The sequence below is a fragment of the Prorops nasuta genome, unplaced genomic scaffold (genome assembly GCF_024137725.1).
Source record: "Prorops nasuta isolate Cenicafe-Biocafe unplaced genomic scaffold, Cenicafe_Pnas_1.2 PNAS00009, whole genome shotgun sequence".
In the NCBI taxonomy this organism is placed as follows: Eukaryota; Metazoa; Arthropoda; class Insecta; order Hymenoptera; family Bethylidae; genus Prorops; species Prorops nasuta.
In genome coordinates this window covers 2,315,755-2,336,371 of record NW_027116806.1, presented here as the reverse complement: position 1 = coordinate 2,336,371, position 20,617 = coordinate 2,315,755, and the positions used below count along the sequence as shown (strand labels likewise).

Sequence of the window (20,617 nt, the reverse complement as noted above, 5' to 3'; positions counted from 1 at the left end):
TAGGAATGTTTACTCTAATGTATATTCTATTTAAAATCTATGTTTTAATATAGTTATATCAATAAGTTCAATGTCTACCTGATATTCAAATATCATTGCTTTATTTTTTATTTCGTCTAGCTCATATATGGTGCTACTGGAGAGTGAGCCAGCATGTAACATTCCACACTTTTCGTTATTCCTGTATATACAAATACTTTATTTGGAGAAGTATGACTATTATTATGGTGGAAGAGTAATATACAAATCGTTTGTTAACACTTTTTTATTGTAAAAAGTTTCTTTAGCATGTGAAGAATATATTTCCAAAGTCTCAAGCGAAAAAAAAATTTAAGAATATTTACAAAGCTATGGAAGCTATACTCTCGAAACGCGTATTTGAGATGAAATAGGAAAACGAGTGTGCGCAGTTTTGTCTTATGTCTTGTGTGGCCTGATAAGCTTTATACATAATTTGCTATTTGAATATTATTCAATACATATATGTACATGTACGGCAAACAGATTAAACTTTGATAAGGATGAAATTCATAAAAGTGTTAGTAAACAGAACTTTTAAGTCCAAAAACTTTAAACGCGTTTTTTTCAAAACGTTTAATTTTTCGCGTCGTGAAATGCAAAGAAAAAATTATTTGTCTAATTTACTGGAAATTTTGCAAATACATTTTTTAACTTATTCGCCTCAGCAATAAGCAAAGTATACCTCAAACTTCATTAAAAAAACCATTATAAATAAATTTTTTCTCCTTTTGTTTAAAAAAAAAACGACATTTCTGTTCAAAACAACCTTAAATTGTAATTTTTAGACTTTTTTTTGTTAAATTTCACTATATTATTATGGGTTTACACTGCGATAAGCAAATTCAATCACATTGGTACAACTAAATTTATTCTGTCCTCGTAGAGTTATTTTACAATGTTGAATAGTATAAAATAAATTGATAGGAAACAGGTAGTGACCTCTCCCTTGACCTTTTTATCTAGGTCCTTCTCGAGGTCCTTGAGCTGGGCGCTGAGGGTATTATATGTTCGTTGAGTTTACTTAGTATAGTGTGGAATCGAGGTATCTTGTTGGTGTCCGCTGCATTTATGCTGTTTTTGGGATCAATTGTATTAAGAGAAAATTTATGGCTTGGAATATAATTCCTTCACTTGCTTATTTTATAGGTTTGTACGGTTTCCAACATAAAATCAGTAGCTGTTAGCAAACAATTATTATGTAAATAAATCGTTCCGGAGCCCACTAATTCTATGCTGAACTTAGGTTTGTTTTTACAAATTACTTCTAGAATTTCTTTATGCGGAGTTGTAAATATCCATAACGATGGATTATTCATTGGCATCAGCATTGGGTGAATCAGCAACTTTTAACTTTAATATTAATTAACATGCACTTTACGGCGAATCAATAAATATTTTACTCTTCTTGTAATAAAAATTCTTTAAAAAACAACGTTTTACAGGAGTATCACCCCTTAATAATAATTTATAGGAAAAATAACTCAGTTGACATTTACATAAATTTATAATCTCCACAACGATCATTTTCACATAAATAAAGACATTTAATTTCAATAAAATTCATATAAACAAGAAAAACAAATATTTATTATACAAGAGTAATAAATTTTCATACTTTTTAAAATTCTTAAAAATTATAAAAAGGATAAACTTTTTACAGCATTATTATAAGGGATCATTCATCCTCGGGATAAAATAAAAGAATAAAATTATTTATTTAATAATGACCAACACGATATTTAAAAATTTATTTAATTTTCAATTTACTAGGTAATTATATATGCATATAAATGCATTATCAGAACAATTTTCACTTCAATATTCTTTACAATGTTCAATAATAACAAACAATTCTAGATAAACTGTCAAAATACACGAGGAAGATAGAAGTATTACGAAGTATTGTTCGTAAGACTATTACTACATTATAGAAAACTTATATACTAACAGAAATTATAGTGTCGTACTACACATCTTATAGCGTAGTATCCGAAATACTGCACATCCTATAGCGTAGTATCTCAAATGCTACATATCTTATAGCGTAGTATCCCAAAGGCTACACATCTTATAGCGTAGTGTCCGAAAGGACACTACGCTATAGGATATGGACACTACGTAGTGTAATTACACTACACTTGGCAACGCTGTATAACTTGGCCATTTGGACTGAACTGAATTTTACCCCTCTATCTTAGTATGTATTTTCCCCACCAATGGCGCTCGCCTCGTTAGGAACCGTATACTGTATTCGAAGAAATAATACATGTTTCTATAATATATTCGAACTAACATTGCATGTACATCACCAAAGTTTCATTTGTGCTTCAAACTGCATATTAATCATCGTAAAGTAGAAATATGTTAAAAAATGACGAAAATTATTATGCTGTAAGAGATAAATGGTTTTTTCTTCAAATATTTTAGGTATAGCTTATATTATTTTAAAATTAATAAATAACAGAAATTATTGAAAATTTAAACATCATTTATTAAATATTTAAAGAATAGTAACATTATTTTTTACAAAAATAGTAACATTAAATATACATATAAGCATCACAGAAATAATTATACATGTATAATATTAAAATTATGTTTAAAGCTGAAACAATTTGATACTTTAATAAGACTGGATTATTAATTGAAGGAAGATCCTATTTAACAGATATTTTTTATAATTTCGAAGCTTTCCTTAACTTTTTTGTTTTTTCTCTATTTTCACTAAATTTCTTATTAAAATTTTTTGCTAAGAAGTGCCCTCTTGTTACCAAATAAAAGTTTATTACTTTCTTAGTAAAAGATTTATCATGCAATTGACATCCTAAAAGACATAAGTTTTCTTTTATAGATAAATTATGTAAAACTTCAAATAACGTTTGCGCATGCAATTCGTTATTTTCGCCAACAATTAATTGGAAACTGGTTTCAATTTCAGTTACTAAATGGTACAATTTTTTAGATGGAAATATCATATTTCCTTTACTTAATAAAGTAATCATTTTATATTTATCATTATTTTCATCCTCTTGTATACTATTTATAATTGTTTTGAGACACTCACTACAGTTTGTGTATTTTGCTGCTTTTTTTGCAATATATCCTGCCATATATGTTTCTATATATTTATCTAATACAAATGTACTGCATTGTGCTGTTTCCAAGGGATCAAGTATATTATTTTCATCGACAGAGTCAATTAATTCATTCAACTTTGATTGCCAAATTTCATTATTATTTTCTACTTTGTTCTGATTTAAAGAGACAGTATTTGGAGTTATCAAAGAATTCAAAATTTCTTCTCCAGTAATATTTGACCCTTTCGGTGGCTTAATTAATGAGTACAAGCTTAAAAGTTTATAAACTTGAATGAACTGATTTGTGTCAGGGTGGTCATTACTTCCACACGCACCTCGAATCATACCATTGAATCTCTTAAAAACAAAAGAGTACTTTATTAATTTTCTTAACTCGTTTAACCAAAATTTTCTATTATAACAAACCTCCAATGCATCTTGATTTAAACGACTTGTCATTAAATACAAGTAATCATGATTTTTACTTAAATATTGAAAAATTTCTATTGTCGCTTGCAGAGTCACTTTAAATCCAGTCAGCGTTTGTATCGAAATATATGGGCTAAAACTTCGGTTACACAATAATTCCCACTCTTCTAAATATTCCAAAAAATCTTTAATTGCCTGCGATTGAAATATGAAATAAATATCATTGATAATGTAGTAAATTAAATATTTTATTATAAACTCACATTCATTTCTTCATTCTGTGCTCGCAGAGCGTTAATTGGTGTTCTAGACATCATTGCTGATATTAAATTATTTACTCTTTTCATAAAAGCAATAGTAGCATCGCAGTCTGCTAGACCTGGGATCCCCTCATCTTTTAAAATTTTCATGGAGACTTGTGAACGCTCTGAGAATAACTGTAACAGAATTGAATATTTCATAATTACGAATATTAAGATAAATTGTGTATACTTACATCAAATGCCAATTTTACGTTCATTTTTTGATAATGCTTCGGTCGAATATGTTCTGGCTTTAAAGATGCAATTCTTAAACTTGCTATGGTTCGCCCTTCTGCAGCAACAACAGCATCCCAATGAGATAATTTTATGATGCCATCTGGAGTCTATAAATGATTTTATTTTTAATTATATTCATTTGAAGTGCCAAATTTCTAGTTAGACAAAATGTAAAGATTACCAAAGTTTCAGATCTGCTGATAATATTATTTCGCATAGTTTTAATTAGATGAGGAAAATCTGATAAAAAAAATAATCTTCGGCCACTTTCTAAAGCGTTGTCAGTTGCTTCGCTGTCTTCCGAATCGATCTCTTCTAAAACGTCGCATGGATGCCTACTGCTCACACATCCTTCATTTACACCTAAAGATGTCCAAACTTTCCGATTCCATGAAGCCCCATCCATACAAACTGCATCTACGTTAAAACCTGAATTTTCTAGTAGCAATATGGCCTCAATGATTAATTTTTCCAGAGCATCACTCGTAACGCAATTTTTACTTAAAAAAGCTCCTATTGCTTGAACCCATGTACCTCGAAATGGTTGGTACATGAAAATTAACGCATGATCTGCCATTTTTTTTGTTTGGAATGCAGGAGTTTTCTCGCCAATGTATGTAAACCCTTTGAATTCTAGGAGTTTTGAATCAAAATGGATAGCTTCGTTCAGCTTCATTTCATCAAGTAATAATGTACCTATAATAGAGAAAAATGAAATAAACCTGCAATAACTTAGGGTGAGTCCTATCAAGACCTGTAAGATAAAATATTTTACCGTGTAGGATTACCAATTTATTGTAAGTTATTTAATCAGTATACGTATTTTCCAAAAATTTGCAATCCTACATAATGAAATTTTACCTTACAGGTTGTGGTAGGAGTCACAATTAGCTTATAGAAGTTTACATGAAAGTTTATAATAAAGCAATAAACAAAAACCTCGTTTATCCACTAAATTCATTTCAGAAGATTTTATTTTCAAACAGTGAAAAATTGAATCTTGAAAACCACAATCACTACTTATATTCTTTAAATGATTATTTAGTGTTGTTATATGCGGGAGTGGCAAAATTTCACGGGAACGTAAATGGTTATAGGCACTTTTGCTTTTTATTCTTAGAAGAAGACAATGATATAACCATTGTTGAGAATAACGTCTTCCCTTTGAGCTCTTTACATTCGCTGACATTTGGCATACCTTCACTAATTCTTGTTGTTCAATCGGAAATTTAGAACATTCTTCCTGAAATATTTCTGCCTTTGAACGATCATATTTTTCCTTATTTTCTTTTATTATGCCTTTATACAAATTTACCTATCAATTAGAAATACAAAGTTGAAATTAAAAATAAAAAAATTAAATTAATTAAAAAATTTGTATTAATTATTTAAGTATATTTTAATCTAAATGGAATTCAAACATTTTTTTATAAATGAATGAATCAATTAATGTAAAAACCATATACTCTTTAAGAAAAAGCACGAATAAGCTATAATAAATCTATTTTTTATTAAAAACAAATACACCTATTTTAAATTTGGAATTTTGTAATATTATTCATAAAAAGAAAAACAATGTAATATACATTTTACAATGCTTTAACTTATTCTTTTATTTGGTGAAGCTGGTTCAGCTTGGTGTTTGCAGTGACTGATCAATATTAGTTGTTTTTTGATTGATCAATATTAGTTGTTTTATCCCCTCATAGTCATCTTCTCACTTTATTTTTTTATTAAATAGCATAATTAAAAATATATTATTTTATTAGTCGCTGGTGGTTATTAACCGAAGTGGACTGTTTGATATTTTCTATTATGAAATTGTTATGCTATTTAAATAAAAATATAAAGAAATTTTCTGATTTCCAATTTGTCAAAAATCTATATTAGATTTTTCAAAACCCATCCCACGGTGAAAATTTCTGCAAATGTATTAAACAAATTATAACCTTATATTCATTAGTTCTATTATACAGCTATATAATATTAGTGGACTATTGCCTAAATAAAAATATAAGGGGTTAGTATTTTTTTATCTTGAACTAAAAATATCCAGTAGTAACCAAATTTATTTGCTAAAATTTACTTCATTAAGATTAATTTATTCATTTTATCAAACCATTGTTAAAGAATTCAGGCCGTGTTCGGTTATTATTGCAAGTAAGTTGCAAGTAGAAATTCATAATTTTTGTCGCATAAAATATAGATTCTCGGTACTTGAAGTTTACTTACAGTAATTACCGAACACGACTTCAGAGATACTATATTAATGCAAAAACATTATTTGGACAAAAATTAAGTACAATAGCTGTGCTTGAATTATATATTTTGTCCTTAAACGAGTTAGAAAAATACTCATTTTTATTGTTTCATTTATAAAAATAGTATTTTAGTGATTTTACTAAGTTTTGGTGAATAAATAATAATAAATATAATTTCATGATATAGGATTATTTACCTTATTTTGTAGGCACCGTTTTTCTCTACGACATATATTGTATTTAACTTTAAAATTCATTTTTTTAATTCCTTGTTGTCGTTTCTGTTTTTTTTGTAAATCTTTTCGTGCTAATCTACAACTAACACAACGTTGGAATCCCATCCATTTTTTGTACTCATTTTCCTGATTCATAATTGCACTACAATTCAGTGAATACCTGCAAAAAATATATAATATAATATTATATATACAGAAAAATGTACTTATAAGTAATATATAATCACTTTTTTTCTTTAAATCCTGTTCCTACACAAATTTTTAAATTTTCTATGCTACGTAGCCAACTTAATACATCTGCTCTGTTTGTAAGCTGCACACTTATATCTTTTATTACTGACATTCCAGGCAATGAAACCTGAAAAATATATTGACATTAAATAAGATTAAATGTTACTTCCTATATTTCTTATAATTTAAAATTTTATTTCTCATACTGACCGTAATTTTCAAATCATTGCTTATATTTACAATAGATTTTATCTGGAAGTCAGTTTTGCTTATATGCATGTATGCTATAAAGGTGTTTGGCTCAAAAATCCAGGCCCACCCCTCAATATTTATATCCTTTATAATTTCTACAATCTCTTCAAAAGTTAAGCACGTAGAATTTCTATTATTTTCTCTCTCATAGTTGAGTTCTGCAGCTTCTTCGTTATCAATATTTTCTAATACATTCATGTTTTGTGCTATTGTAACAGGTTCTTCTATATTTTCATTTATATCCAACTCCTGCAATGACAATATGATTTAAAAATGAAAGCTAGAAATAAATAAAGTGATATAAGTGCTTAAAAATGAAAAAATTAATTTGCAATGCACCAAATAAGTAGTAGATCACATAATGAATTAAGTATGATTATTGATGATATAAATTAAAATAGTAAAAACTGTCATTGGAAAAAAAACATTTACTCCACAGTACTCACTTTCAGATGTCAAATATTTAGTAAATACAATACATTTTATGAAACATGAAAGATTAGATAAATGTAACCAAAACTAAGTAAAACGTTCTATGCAATATTCTTCTTAATTCTATTCCTTATGTATACTTTATACTATACCATTGTAGTATTTGTGTCATTCTTTATATAGAAGGGTACAGCATTAGGTTTCAGAGCTTTCCTTTCTCGCTGCATTAAATCAATTGTTCCATCAGGTAAGAGTGTCGTATAATTTTTTAAAATGTGTGTTCTTTCAAAATGTAGCTCACATATACCATCCTTTTCAGTTAGATATTTTGAGCATTTTAAAATATTTCTCCATGTTGCTTGACGGATTGGACACTTATACAAATCAAAAGAAATAAGCATAATTTTATTGATTCAATTTTCCATTTTAAACATTTTTATTTTAAATAATCATACAGTAATTATTAAATTAATAAATATAACTATACCTTTGGAACTTGAAAAATGGACACTTTTCTTCCTTTCAATCCACTTCTGCAGTTGTCGACTGCACATCGTTTCCCCATTTTAAAAAAATATAAATTTTCCAACTTTGTTTAAGTAAAAGCTATACAAAAAACAACCAATTTTGGAGCGATAAGTGAATTTTTAAACACGGCTCGAGACGCTGTCTACAATACAGGCACAGTGGGCGCAGAGCACTACAACTACGTAGATAGGATACTTAGTGGCCTGGCCAGAATGGTCCTAAGCGATATTAACGCCCCTATTGGAACTAACATCTCGACCATAATTCAGCGTGTAACTTTAACATCAAAATAGCCTGGAGTTATACCTCCTGGGCTCGACACTCCATGATCACTCAGTAACACCCACATAAAGTTCAAACTCAAGTATCCAGGTTATAATCGAGTGCAGATTGGCATTTTGGAGCTCAAATTCACACAGGAGGGTAACTCCTATAAGATACGTCTAATGATCCACTGAGTTAAAATTAAGTTTTTAGGTTAACTGTTTTCAGAGAGCAATGCCCAATCATGACGGTACCATTGGTAGCCATTGCAAGTAATTAGAGACTCTTATTGTAGGTTAATTAGTAAGAGAATTTTATTCGGAGCTCCAGGTAGGTCACTGAGAGTTTTGTTGAAGCTGCAAGAGGAGTAACGTAGGGAGTCTAAGTATAAAAATGTGAGAGATATGTAGGAGTATGAGATGGGAAAGTAGATTTCAAGAGCGTGAAGAAAGAGGAAGAGGCTATTATGTTGGAGACATTGTTTATTTAATTGTAGGTTTAAAGAAGAATTTATGATTAAGCTACTGTTAATAAAGAATTGGTTAAGTTTGAATAAAATATTGGAGGAAGTAAAAGTGTATTATTCATTTAGTAGTAAGACTAGAGTGGCGCATGGGATATACATGAGTCGAGGTTGACTATAAGGATAAATAGTTGAAGCAAATTGACTATATATTATATTTCTATGGGGTGAGCTAAGTGTTCGGTAAGAGTAAGCAAGGCTGAGAGTATAGAGCTAGTGCGGGTGAGGGCCTAGGAAAGATAGTGCCATTAGGAAGGGTTTGAGGGAAAGAAACAGGTAGGAGAGAGAGAAATTAGGCTTGATTTTTCCTTTTTAACGAACAAGTCAGAAATAGAAATAAAATAGAAAATAAAATTTACCTTTTAAGAATTACAGAGTAAATAAAACGTTGAGTTGTACTAGTAGTTGAAGGGTTGAGGAGTCAGAGTCGCAGTGGCGCAACTTGGTCACCAGGTCTGAGTAATGTTAAACAATTAGTCAGTAATTAGGAGTCGAGTTAATCTTTTAGTGTCCCCAATGGAGACCAGTCCCAAGAGCAGCAGCAAAGTTGAAAAGGCTGTGAAAAAGGACTATAGTTAAGTAGTGTGAGTGGAAAGTTAAGAAAGAAAAGAGGTTGTGTTAGAGATCGGAGTGGGGGCGCGAGCGGTCTGGGACTCTCAGGCCGTCTCGCTCCTGCTCACACTCAGTCTCTCTTGGTCCTACCTCCAATCAAGGCCGACAGATGGCTCACAGCGCAGAGCTCTCTCTCGCTGTTACAATTTGTGTCCCTTGTATATATTAACTCCCCAAGAGTTCCGTCAATTTGCGGCTCTATTTAAACGGTCTAGACTCTAGACTTTGTCTTTTCTTTCTTCGCGGTAGCTTAGCCATCACTACCTTCCTGCGACGCCACTAAGTCTCTTAGTACGCATTTCCGCTCCATCGTCGATTTCTTGGACTCCAAGAAATCTTCTTCCTTTCTCTCTTTCTTCGTAGCCTGGGAGTCTCAGGTTCGGAGAATCCTGTCCTGGGACCTGGGGATCACAGGGTGGGATTTCGTATTTGCAAACTTTGGGTGGATTACTCATTTACTGTTCAGCCTCCTTTGGAGCATTTTTATTCTGTATTTATTTTTCGCAATCAAATAAACTGCCTTTTACCAGATTTCCTGGGCGTTGTTTTTTGCCACTCTAAAGCCTCCCTTCCTAGACATCCTCGCGGACATCACACAATCAACTTTCACACAAATTTCTGGTCTTTCGAGCCGGATATAACCGGTACATTTTCCATTGAGTTGAATTTTGATTGGTGATTCTTCGAGGTGACTGGGGGAGTGTCTCTGGTGGCAAAATGGTAACGCAGGAGGAAATCCTCATGTGCGCAGGTCACGTTGGTCTTTATTGCACAGAATTAGAACGGCTACTGGTCAACACCAAAAAGCGGGGTGTAGGTAACTTTACCGTTCCTTATTTAAATGGTCGTCTGACTAGTGCCAAGGAAACTCTCGCGAAAATACAAACGAATCATGTGACGATTACTAATCATTTAACGGAGAAAGATTTGCAGCAGTTTAACTATACGACGCAGAATACTTATGAGCGAGCTATGACGGCGTATTTAACTGCGGAAGAATACATTTTAGAGCAAATCGAGAATTTAAGCGGCGAGCAAGTCGCTCCTGTCACTGCAGGGCAGACCCATGCTCCCTCATTGAAACTTCCTAAGCTAGATTTACCCAAATTTAGTGGTGACTATTCTGAGTGGTCAACCTTCTATGACTCTTTCAAATCAATGATTCACGATAATTCGACACTACCAGGTGTTCAAAAGTTTCATTATTTAAAGGCATGTCTTCAAGGAGAAGCTAGCTCAGTAATCCGATCCTTAGCCGCCAGTAACGATAGTTACTTAACAGCATGGAATGCGTTGGTGATTAGGTACACAAATGAACGAATTATTACGTCCAACCTTCTTAGCAAACTAACGCTCATTCCGAAAGTCTTTTCTGACAACCTCATATCCATGAAAACACTGCGCGATACCACTATAGTTGTGCTTGACTCGCTGAGGACGTTAGGATATCCAGTTGATGGTTGGAGTGCTATATTAGTCCACATTCTCTCAAATAAACTAGATCAAATTCTCAGTGTAGAGTGGGAGAAGGAAATAAAACGTGTTTTGAAATATCCCTCCTTCACTCAGTTCTTGGAGTTCATCACCGAGCAGATTAATATGCTCGAATCTATCAGTAACAAGTTCAAAGGTAGTAAACAAAACACTGATAAAACTTCTCGCCCTAAGTCGTTGAAATCACTCAACGCAATCGTTGATAAACCAAAATGCTTTTATTGTGACGCGGATCATCCTCTCTATCAATGCAACAGCTTTATTGCTTTGAACCCTCAAGCCAGATACAAAGCAGCGCAGAACAACTCACTTTGTATCAATTGCTTGAGACCTGGTCATTCGATATCGTCTTGCCGAAGTAATTCTCGATGTAAAAAATGTTCCAAGGCACATCATACGCTTCTGCATTTTGAGAAACAATCTAATCCGACGTCTCAACGTAATCCATCTCAAGCTAATGCACCCACCAGTCTTCAAACCATTGATCAGCCTTCGACTTCTGTTGTTGCCCATGTGAGTGCCATGGATGAACGCACGGCACTCCTTGCAACTTTTCTTGCGCGCGCTACAGCACCAAATGGCCGTCAAATTATGATTAGAGGCTTAGTCGACCCGGGCTCACAAACGTCTTTCATGACGGAAAATCTAGCCCAGTTATTAAGAGTTACACGCCGCAAAGTTAATGCAACGATTTACGGAGTCACAGGAGGTGCGGTACGGAACGTCTCGAGCAAAGCTGAACTCATCTTACAGTCAGTCAAACACGATCAGGCCTCACTCAAAGTGACGGCATTAATTTTACCAAAAATCACGAATTATAGTCCTCGGTCGTATTCACCGCTTGAATTCCCTCAATTAGGTTCTCTGGACCTCGCGGACGAATATGCTTCTGCGAGAAATCCAATTGATATTTTAATTGGTGCAGATTATTGCCCTCAGCTCTTACTGAATCAAATAATTCATTCATCGAACCGTGCACTGATAGCACAAGATTCGTTATTTGGCTGGGTTGTGTATGGTACACTCGCGTCGCCCACGCATACTGCAACAGTAAACGTTCTTCATTGTTGTGACTTCGATAAAACGCTTCGAGATTTTTGGGAGATTGAAGAAGTTCCTAGCACTTATAGTTTGACCCCTGAAGATCAATTATGCGAGGACATTTTCGCGAGCAACGTTACTCAATTACCATCAGGCCGCTATCAGGTTGCATTGCCTTTCAAGACAGAGTCCTCCAAATCGGCACTGGGAACCTCTCGCAGCATCGCCGAATCAGCTTTAAAGCGAGTTCTCTGTCGCATTAACAAATCTCCTGAGCAGTCTGAAAGCTATACTAAATTCATTAGAGAGTACGAGCAGTTAGGACACATGGAGAAGGTCACAACAAACGCGATTGACGCAGACTCCTTGGTTTACCTGCCTCATCACGCAGTATTTAAACTCGAGAATGGAAAACAGAAAATACGTGTCGTATTTAATGCGTCCGCTAAAACTAAGAGTGGTCTATCACTCAACGACGTACTCTTAGTAGGGCCAAAATTACAAAAAGATATAACGGCCATTCTTATGAATTGGCGTGATTTTCGTCTTGTTGGCGTAACAGACATTGTTAAAATGTTTCGCCAAATTCTAATCCGTCCGGAAGACAGAAAATTCCAAGCTATAATTTGGAAAGATGATTCTGGAAATACTCAAATATATCAATTGAACACGGTCACATACGGTACCGGACCTGCACCGTTTTTAGCTTCACGGGTAGTGCAGGAACTCGCAAATCGACATGGTAATGACTTCCCAGATGCGAAGTCCACCTTACTTCACTCAATCTATGTCGATGACATTCTTTTTGGAGCTAACAACCTTGCGGATTTACGCAATATCCAATCTCAATTAGTTCAGTTGTTGGATAAAGGTAAATTCGAGCTCAGTAAATGGGCCTTCAATTCAGCAAGCTCAGCTCTCCAAGAAATTTCTAATGATTCTAGTAACGCTAATCTTAATTTTAGTAGCGAAAGTCTTAACGAAACTAGCAAAGTGCTGGGCATATCTTGGAATACCAGCTCTGATTCATTTCAGTTTATAATTTCGCCTTCTTCCATCACTAAGTTAACAAAGCGCATGTTACTCTCGGAAAACGCGAAGATTTACGATCCTTTAGGCTGGATCTCACCGTTCACCATTGTGTTAAAGCAAATAATGCAATCCACATGGTTGCTCAAACTTAATTGGGATGACGAGGTTCCCGAGCCTATCCAATCTAAATGGATGTCTTATTACTCGCAAAAGTGCGAATTAACAAAAATCACCATCCCGCGCTGGAATGGTCAACTTAGTGAAGCAGATAAATTAGAACTCTATGGGTTCTGTGATGCTTCAAATGTATCATATAGTGCTGTGGTGTATGCCAAATTCACCAACAACAATAATAGTCAAACATCAGTCAGCCTCGTAATGGCAAAAGCCAAAGTAGCCCCTCTTAAAGCAATTAGTATTGCTCGACTTGAACTAGTCGCCGCTGCTTATCTGACTAAACTAATGCTTCATATCAAGTCATCACTTAAACATTCAGTGCATGACATTTTTTGTTTCTCTGATTCACAAATCGTGTTGGCTTGGATTGCACAACATTCGTCCAAATGGAAAGTTTTTGTAGCCAACCGAGTCGAATATATACAATCAAGTCTACCAGAGGCTCATTGGTCTTATGTCAATACTAAGTCCAATCCTGCAGATCTCAACTCGCGAGGAATTCCTCCAAGCCAATTAATACACAGTGCGCTTTGGTGGAAAGGACCCTCAATAATTCGGGAAATGTCATCGGGAAATTCTCCTTTAATGTTTGAAACCAACGAGGAAATAAAGACCTCGTCGATCTATTCAAATCATGTCACACGAGACTTACCGTCATTTCTTTGTAACTACTCGTCGTGGACAAAACTAATCCGTGTTGTTAGCTATGTGTTGCGATTTATAGATCGAGCGCGTAGAAAAAATGTTTGTCAACACGCGCACGTGTCAGCTCTCGAGCTACGTACTGCAACACTGCGTGTTGTGAAAATAATTCAAGCTGCTGCCTTCTTAACCGATATCTTAACGTTGCAAGGCAAAAAGTCAATTCCGTCAAATTCTCGATTACTTTCTCTTGCACCGTTTTTAGATGTGCAAGGAGTTCTCCGAGTAGGTGGGCGTCTACAACACTCATTCCTGTCAGACAACCAAAAGCATCCCATTATTTTACCAACCAATTATTTAACCGAGCTACTCATTCGGCATATACACATTACGACCTTGCACGGTGGCCTACAGCTTACGTTAACAGTATTGCGGCAAAAGTATTGGGTAATCAATGCACGAAACGCTGCGAAAAGCATAATACATAGGTGCGTCACTTGCGTTCGTCAGCGTGCCAAGCTAGGAACACAATTCATGGGATCTTTGCCTACTGCTCGAGTAAACCGTAGCCATCCGTTTGAACATACTGGCATTGATTACGCCGGGCCCTTCCTTGTAAAACTGCATCAAGGCCGAAACTCAAAAACAGTTAAGTGTTATATAGCTGTTTTTGTATGCATGGCTACTCGTGCCATCCATCTTGAGCTTGTCTCCAAATATGATACGGATGCATTTTTAGCGGCTCTAGCTCGTTTTACTTCACGTCGTGGTAAACCCGCAGTGATTTACTCTGATAATGGGTTAAATTTTCAAGGAGCAAATAAGGAATTGAAACTTGCATTCCAAGGCTCTCTGAAACATGCGCAATCTATAGATTTTGAACCTATACGCGAAATAGAATGGAAATTTATTCCCGTGGCCACTCCTCATTGGGGTGGACTGTGGGAGAGTGGAGTACGAAGCGTAAAACATCATTTAAAGCGTATTCTCGGGACTTTTCTTCCTACGTTCGAAGAAATGACCACATTGCTTTGTCGTATTGAAGCCTGTTTAAACTCCAGACCTCTTTCTCGCTTACGCGATGACATTGAAAGCTTGGAATGTCTAACGCCAGGGCACTTCTTGGTCGGTCGCGCTTTACTCGCTCCACCCGAAATGTCCGTTCTAGATTTAAAGGAATCTACTCTAAATCGATGGCAGAAAATCACTCGGATTACCGAGCTTTTTTGGCAAAAATGGTCGGGCGAGTATCTGCAATCATTACAATCTCGTCCAAAATGGCAAATCAGAAATAACGATTTTCGTGAAGGGGACATCGTTATAATTAAGACTCCAAACGCTCCACCTTGCAAATGGAACTTAGGCCGAATTACTCGTTTAATCATCGGTTCAGACTCAGTAGCAAGAGTAGCTGTGGTTCAAACAGCTAATAAACAGATTCAACGCAGCCTAACACAATTGTGTAGGCTCCCGGCATAAATACAAATATTGACAAACAATCCCAACGGCTTTGATCTGCCGAATCGTACATCTTCACCTTGACGCTCTACTTATTAAATCAGTTCTCCGTAATCATGGCTAGTGACAAGGTGCCTAATTTAGTCGACAACGTCGAAATGTTCTTAAGTGAGGTTTGGGGTGAAGAAGCGAACGCGTCCGATGTACTGGACCTTTCCTTCAGTGACTTGAGTCTTTCGGACGATGCTCCTTGTGTGGACTCTCTCCTGGAACTTCCGGATTTGCTTGTGTCAACGAAGGAGGAAGAAGACTCCAGGTTGCCGTTCATTTCAGATTCGCCCTGTCCACCCGAACCAGAATCAGCTGACGTTAGCATGGAACCCATTGCGGGACCTTCTCGTGCACCAGCACCAGCAATTGACTTAGCTGTTTTGTACGCGAGCAGTTGGGAGAAGGGAATCTTATACGATTCTACCGCTAAGGAGCTGGAGCGTACAGCAAAGTACGTTACAGTTTTAGCCTTCGGACTCACACACCGTATACCATTGCACGCTGTGTTGAAATATCGGCAGTGGAAGACGTGGGATCCCCAAGGAAAATTGCTCTTACGCTGGACTCCAGCGCTAGAGCTGAAAACTGCCAAACTCCTCGTTAAAAAATGAGTTAGTCTATGACCACTGGTGGATATTCGGAGCTTCGCTCAAAGGTTTTTTTTTTTCTCTCTCCACCATGGTCTTTGCTCTTACGGTGTTTTCACCATTTCAAATTTTAGCACATAAGTTTAGTTTCATGTCCAACATCTACGAGATTCATTTGAATTGACGCAGGATCGTCAATGCGGGGGAGGATTTGTTAGAGATCGGAGTGGGGGCGCGAGCGGTCTGGGACTCTCAGGCCGTCTCGCTCCTGCTCACACTCAGTCTCTCTTGGTCCTACCTCCAATCAAGGCCGACAGATGGCTCACAGCGCAGAGCTCTCTCTCGCTGTTACAATTTGTGTCCCTTGTATATATTAACTCCCCAAGAGTTCCGTCAATTTGCGGCTCTATTTAAACGGTCTAGACTCTAGACTTTGTCTTTTCTTTCTTCGCGGTAGCTTAGCCATCACTACCTTCCTGCGACGCCACTAAGTCTCTTAGTACGCATTTCCGCTCCATCGTCGATTTCTTGGACTCCAAGAAATCTTCTTCCTTTCTCTCTTTCTTCGTAGCCTGGGAGTCTCAGGTTCGGAGAATCCTGTCCTGGGACCTGGGGATCACAGGGTGGGATTTCGTATTTGCAAACTTTGGGTGGATTACTCATTTACTGTTCAGCCTCCTTTGGAGCATTTTTATTTTGTATTTATTTTTCGCAATCAAATAAACTGCCTTTTACCAGATTTCCTGGGCGTTGTTTTTTGCCACTCTAAAGCTTCCCTTCCTAGACATCCTCGCGGACATCACACAATCAACTTTCACACAGGTTGGGAAGTAAGTTTATTAAAAGTAGTTGTGTAAAAGAGAATGTTCCAACTTGAGGGTAGGTGGTAGAATGAGTGAGTGAGTTTGGAGGTTATGTTCAGAGAGAAAGAGATGTGCTATTAGTATTTAGAGTAAGATATGTTTAAAGAATAAAAAGATATTAAGAATGATGTATTTAGAGTGAAATAAATCAAATATTACCTTATGAGAGCAATTAGAGGATACAGCTGTGTAGAAGAGAGTGGACAAGTGAGAGATAAGGTCATCCTTCTTTTGTTAATTCCTACTCCTAATTCCCCACCTCCCACTACCTATTGTTACTAAGTGTTGTTACTAAGTGAAAAGTAGAGAACAGTGTGTTTTGGAGAGTGATGGGGAGGGGTGAGGGAGTAAGGCTTTTAGGAGGAATCCGCCTCTGCGTCTCTCTCTCTCTCTTTTTTTTTTTTTTTTTTTTTTATTGTTGACAAAATATAAATAAGGAAGAAAAAGTTGTAGGAGACTTTATAATAAAAAAGATGAGATTGGTTAAAGAAATTGTATCTAGAGAGCTCTTTTTTTTTTTTTTTAAGACATGTTGACGCATAAATATGATAGGAAGGATCAGTGAAGGGCGTATTTAAGTGATTTAGAAAGCGATAAGAATGTTACATGAGAGCAATAAATTTTTAATGTAGGTGTAGGATAAAATGAATTCCTAAGGCCATTTAGTTAAGGCCAGAATAGTTTATGTAAGATGAGTCGAGTATTTGGAGTCTAATTCCTTTTAGGTGATGGTAGAATTATAAAAGTTGTTGTCCCGTGGCGTCGAGCAGGTAGATTAACTCTTAGAAAGAGGCTGTAGAGAGATAAGAGAAATTAATAAGGGAAGGAGAAGTAATTTCTTGATAGGTTGTCTTAGCAATGGGGAGAGTTTTATAAAGAGAGAGAGAGAGAAGGTAGAAGTTAGATTTGAGTTATTAAAGGGGTATTAAAAGTGAACCCCTTAGCACCCTAACCTAGAAGCAGCCTAACTCCTTAGCACCCTAACCTCGGGGCAGTCTAACTCCTTAGCACCCTTTTTTTTTTTTTTTTTTTTTGTCTTTATTCTGCTGGGGAAATGCGTTTACGCATACCCGCCTCTTCTAGGCGGGGTATGTGGGACTCCCCATTTCTGGGACTACCCACTAAAACCCCAACAGTGACTACATCCTTGGCTTGGTAGCTTAATATGAAATCCTTCAAGCCGCGTGCTATGGATGCAGCCCCTCCCTCTTATTCCTCCACCATAGGGAGGTTTTGTACTCGGCCTTCTCCCTCCATGGGTGCTCCTTCGCTCCGCCACTGATCCTTGGCTCTCATTACCACCCCACAAAACTTTGCGAACGCTCTCCAATTGTTCTCTTTCGCCGCAATGGTTATGAAACTACGGGGGTCTATGTCCCACTGGAATCCACAATCTCTGATCAGGGTTGCCCTCTCTCTACCCCATGCCGCACAGTGTGTCAGGGTGTGCTCCGCAGTGTCTATTTCCCCCTCCTTATTGCACCAAATACACGCATCTCTCATAGTCTTGCCTATTTTTAGCCTGTACACTTCAAAGTTGCCATGTCCCGTCATTACCTGCGCTATGTAGTTGTCAACTGGAGCCCTCGTTATACAGCACCATGAATCCAACACTGGTACCAATTTATAGGTCCACCTCGCCTTGTTTAGTGACCCCCACCTCGTCTGCCAATTCGCCATAGTCTGTATTCTAACACTCCTCTTAATTCTGGGCATATCACCCAATGTGTTCGCAAGTCTTGCTGCACAACGCCTCCTATACACCTCGCATCGCTCCTCTGCCAAAAGGTCTATTGGTATTCGTCTATTAATTACGTACAACGCATCTATGGACACCGTTTTATGGGCACCACACGCACGCAAAAGAGGGTTCCTTATTGCCTTCTCCAAACGTTCCAGGTTTCTGCACTTTTTAAGGGCCTTTCCCCACACCGGCACTGCATACAAAATGATAGACTCCAAAATACTCACATATAGAGTTTTCACTCTCTGTGATGGGCTCCTTAATCGCGGCATTAAAGCTGCCAAGTGGTTCGCTCCCCTCTTAACCTTCTGGCACAGGTAACTCACGTGCGCATCGAAAGTTATACGCCGATCTATTATTACCCCCAGGTAAGTTACCGTTTCCGCCATGGGAATATTTTGGTTCGCCACTCCTATTTCTATTTCCGTCAGCCTATCAGCATCGTACCTGGTGTATGGCAGTGCCCTGCACTTATCCACCGCCAAAACCAACCCAACCGAACTTAACCATTCGTTCACCACTTTTAGCGCCATGTTTGCTGCCTCATTAAGCCTTTGAACCCCCACTGCCTTAACTACTAGCGCCAGATCGTCGGCAAATCCCGTGATATAGCAATCCTCAGGTAAGGCCAGCCCAAAGACCGCATTGAACCCGATATTCCATATCAATGGTCCCAATACCGATCCCTGGGGGACACCGCATGACACCTTCGCCTCAAATACCTCAGTTTCCTTAGCAGGATTTACATATTTCAGCGTTCTACCCGTTAGATAGGCCCGCACCATCTCCGCCAGATATGCCGGTACCCTTTTATTTTCTCGGAGCTGCTTTAGAATGACCTCGTGCTCGATAGTATTGAAGGCGTTTCTTATGTCGAGAGTTATCAAGACACAGACATCGGTTACGCACTCGATTCTCCTCAACGTTTCTCCCCTTTCTCCATTTGCGTCTAAACTCCTTGCATTGATCAGTTGCGCTGTGTTTCTATTTACCGTCATTAAATCCAAAACCCTTCTTAGCGCGTCTACACAGGATCTGCGTTTCCTAAATCCAAATTGCTGAGACGCCAGCTCCTCATCGTAAATATCCTCTAACCTGCCCTTGATTATTTGTTCAAAAAGCTTCCCCGTGGTAGATAGCAGACATATTGGCCTATACTTATCGCTTTCGGGTTTTGGCAACAGTACCAGTCTCTGTATTTTCCAGTCACACGGATAATATCCTTTTTCAAAGAGCCTGTCGAAGTATACAGCAAATCTGCGATACTCCGCAACCGCCGCAACTCCCACTACGCTTGCAAAAATCCCATCTTCACCTGGTGCCGACACGAGTTTCATCCGCTTGACTGCCGCCTTAATTTCCTCCTCAGATACCATTTTTGGGGTCACACCATCAGGTACACACATCGTAATTGGGAATCTCGCACTACTTTGGGGGAACAGCTCATTTACTAGTCCCGGTATTCTATCAAAAGGTATATTAACAAATTTCACGCGTTTGAATTTACTCACGTACAGCTTATACGGCCTTCCCCATGGGTCATCGTTTAGCGTATCCAAAAAGGCCTGCCACGCCATATCTTTAGCTGTGATAATTTCCCTTCTCAGGTTTGCCCGCGCCTCCAGGTAAGTTACACGTCTAATTTCTCTAACTGTGTGAAAGTTGATTGTGTGATGTCCGCGAGGATGTCTAGGAAGGGAGGCTTTAGAGTGGCAAAAAACAACGCCCAGGAAATCTGGTAAAAGGCAGTTTATTTGATTGCGAAAAATAAATACAAAATAAAAATGCTCCAAAGGAGGCTGAACAGTAAATGAGTAATCCACCCAAAGTTTGCAAATACGAAATCCCACCCTGTGATCCCCAGGTCCCAGGACAGGATTCTCCGAACCTGAGACTCCCAGGCTACGAAGAAAGAGAGAAAGGAAGAAGATTTCTTGGAGTCCAAGAAATCGACGATGGAGCGGAAATGCGTACTAAGAGACTTAGTGGCGTCGCAGGAAGGTAGTGATGGCTAAGCTACCGCGAAGAAAGAAAAGACAAAGTCTAGAGTCTAGACCGTTTAAATAGAGCCGCAAATTGACGGAACTCTTGGGGAGTTAATATATACAAGGGACACAAATTGT

At 37.1% G+C, this 20,617-nt stretch overlaps 2 protein-coding genes across 2 annotated transcripts; one reads left to right on the top strand and one right to left on the bottom strand.

Annotated features, from left to right (window-relative positions):
• Positions 1 to 5,898: 5,898 nt before the first annotated feature.
• On the bottom strand, positions 5,899 to 8,141 carry LOC136776411 (uncharacterized). Its single transcript, XM_066731920.1, has 6 exons — positions 7,966 to 8,141; positions 7,631 to 7,852; positions 7,005 to 7,295; positions 6,791 to 6,921; positions 6,525 to 6,723; positions 5,899 to 5,988 (listed from the first exon to the last, which is right to left on the bottom strand). Exons 1-6 carry the CDS (start codon positions 8,041 to 8,043, stop codon positions 5,962 to 5,964), a joined length of 948 nt encoding a protein of 315 aa, XP_066588017.1. The 5' UTR covers positions 8,044 to 8,141; the 3' UTR covers positions 5,899 to 5,961.
• A 1,981-nt stretch (positions 8,142 to 10,122) lies between these two features.
• Positions 10,123 to 15,270, top strand: LOC136776153 (uncharacterized). The gene has a single exon (XM_066731528.1). The coding sequence runs from the start codon at positions 10,123 to 10,125 to the stop codon at positions 15,268 to 15,270; it is 5,148 nt and encodes a 1,715-aa protein (XP_066587625.1).
• Positions 15,271 to 20,617: the final 5,347 nt, after the last annotated feature.

Bases quoted from the DNA above. Each gene is read 5' to 3' on its own strand.
- LOC136776411 (XM_066731920.1), bottom strand. From the start codon at position 8,043: ATGGGGAAACGATGTGCAGTCGACAACTGCAGAAGTGGATTGAAAGGA. The intron at 7,296-7,630 runs GTATAGTATAAA...TTGTCATTGCAG, and splicing joins ATGACACAAATACTACAATG to GAGTTGGATATAAATGAAAA. The intron at 5,989-6,524 runs GTAAATAATCCT...ATACATTTGCAG, and splicing joins AACGGTGCCTACAAAATAAG to AAATTTTCACCGTGGGATGG.
- LOC136776153 (XM_066731528.1), top strand. From the start codon at position 10,123: ATGGTAACGCAGGAGGAAATCCTCATGTGCGCAGGTCACGTTGGTCTT.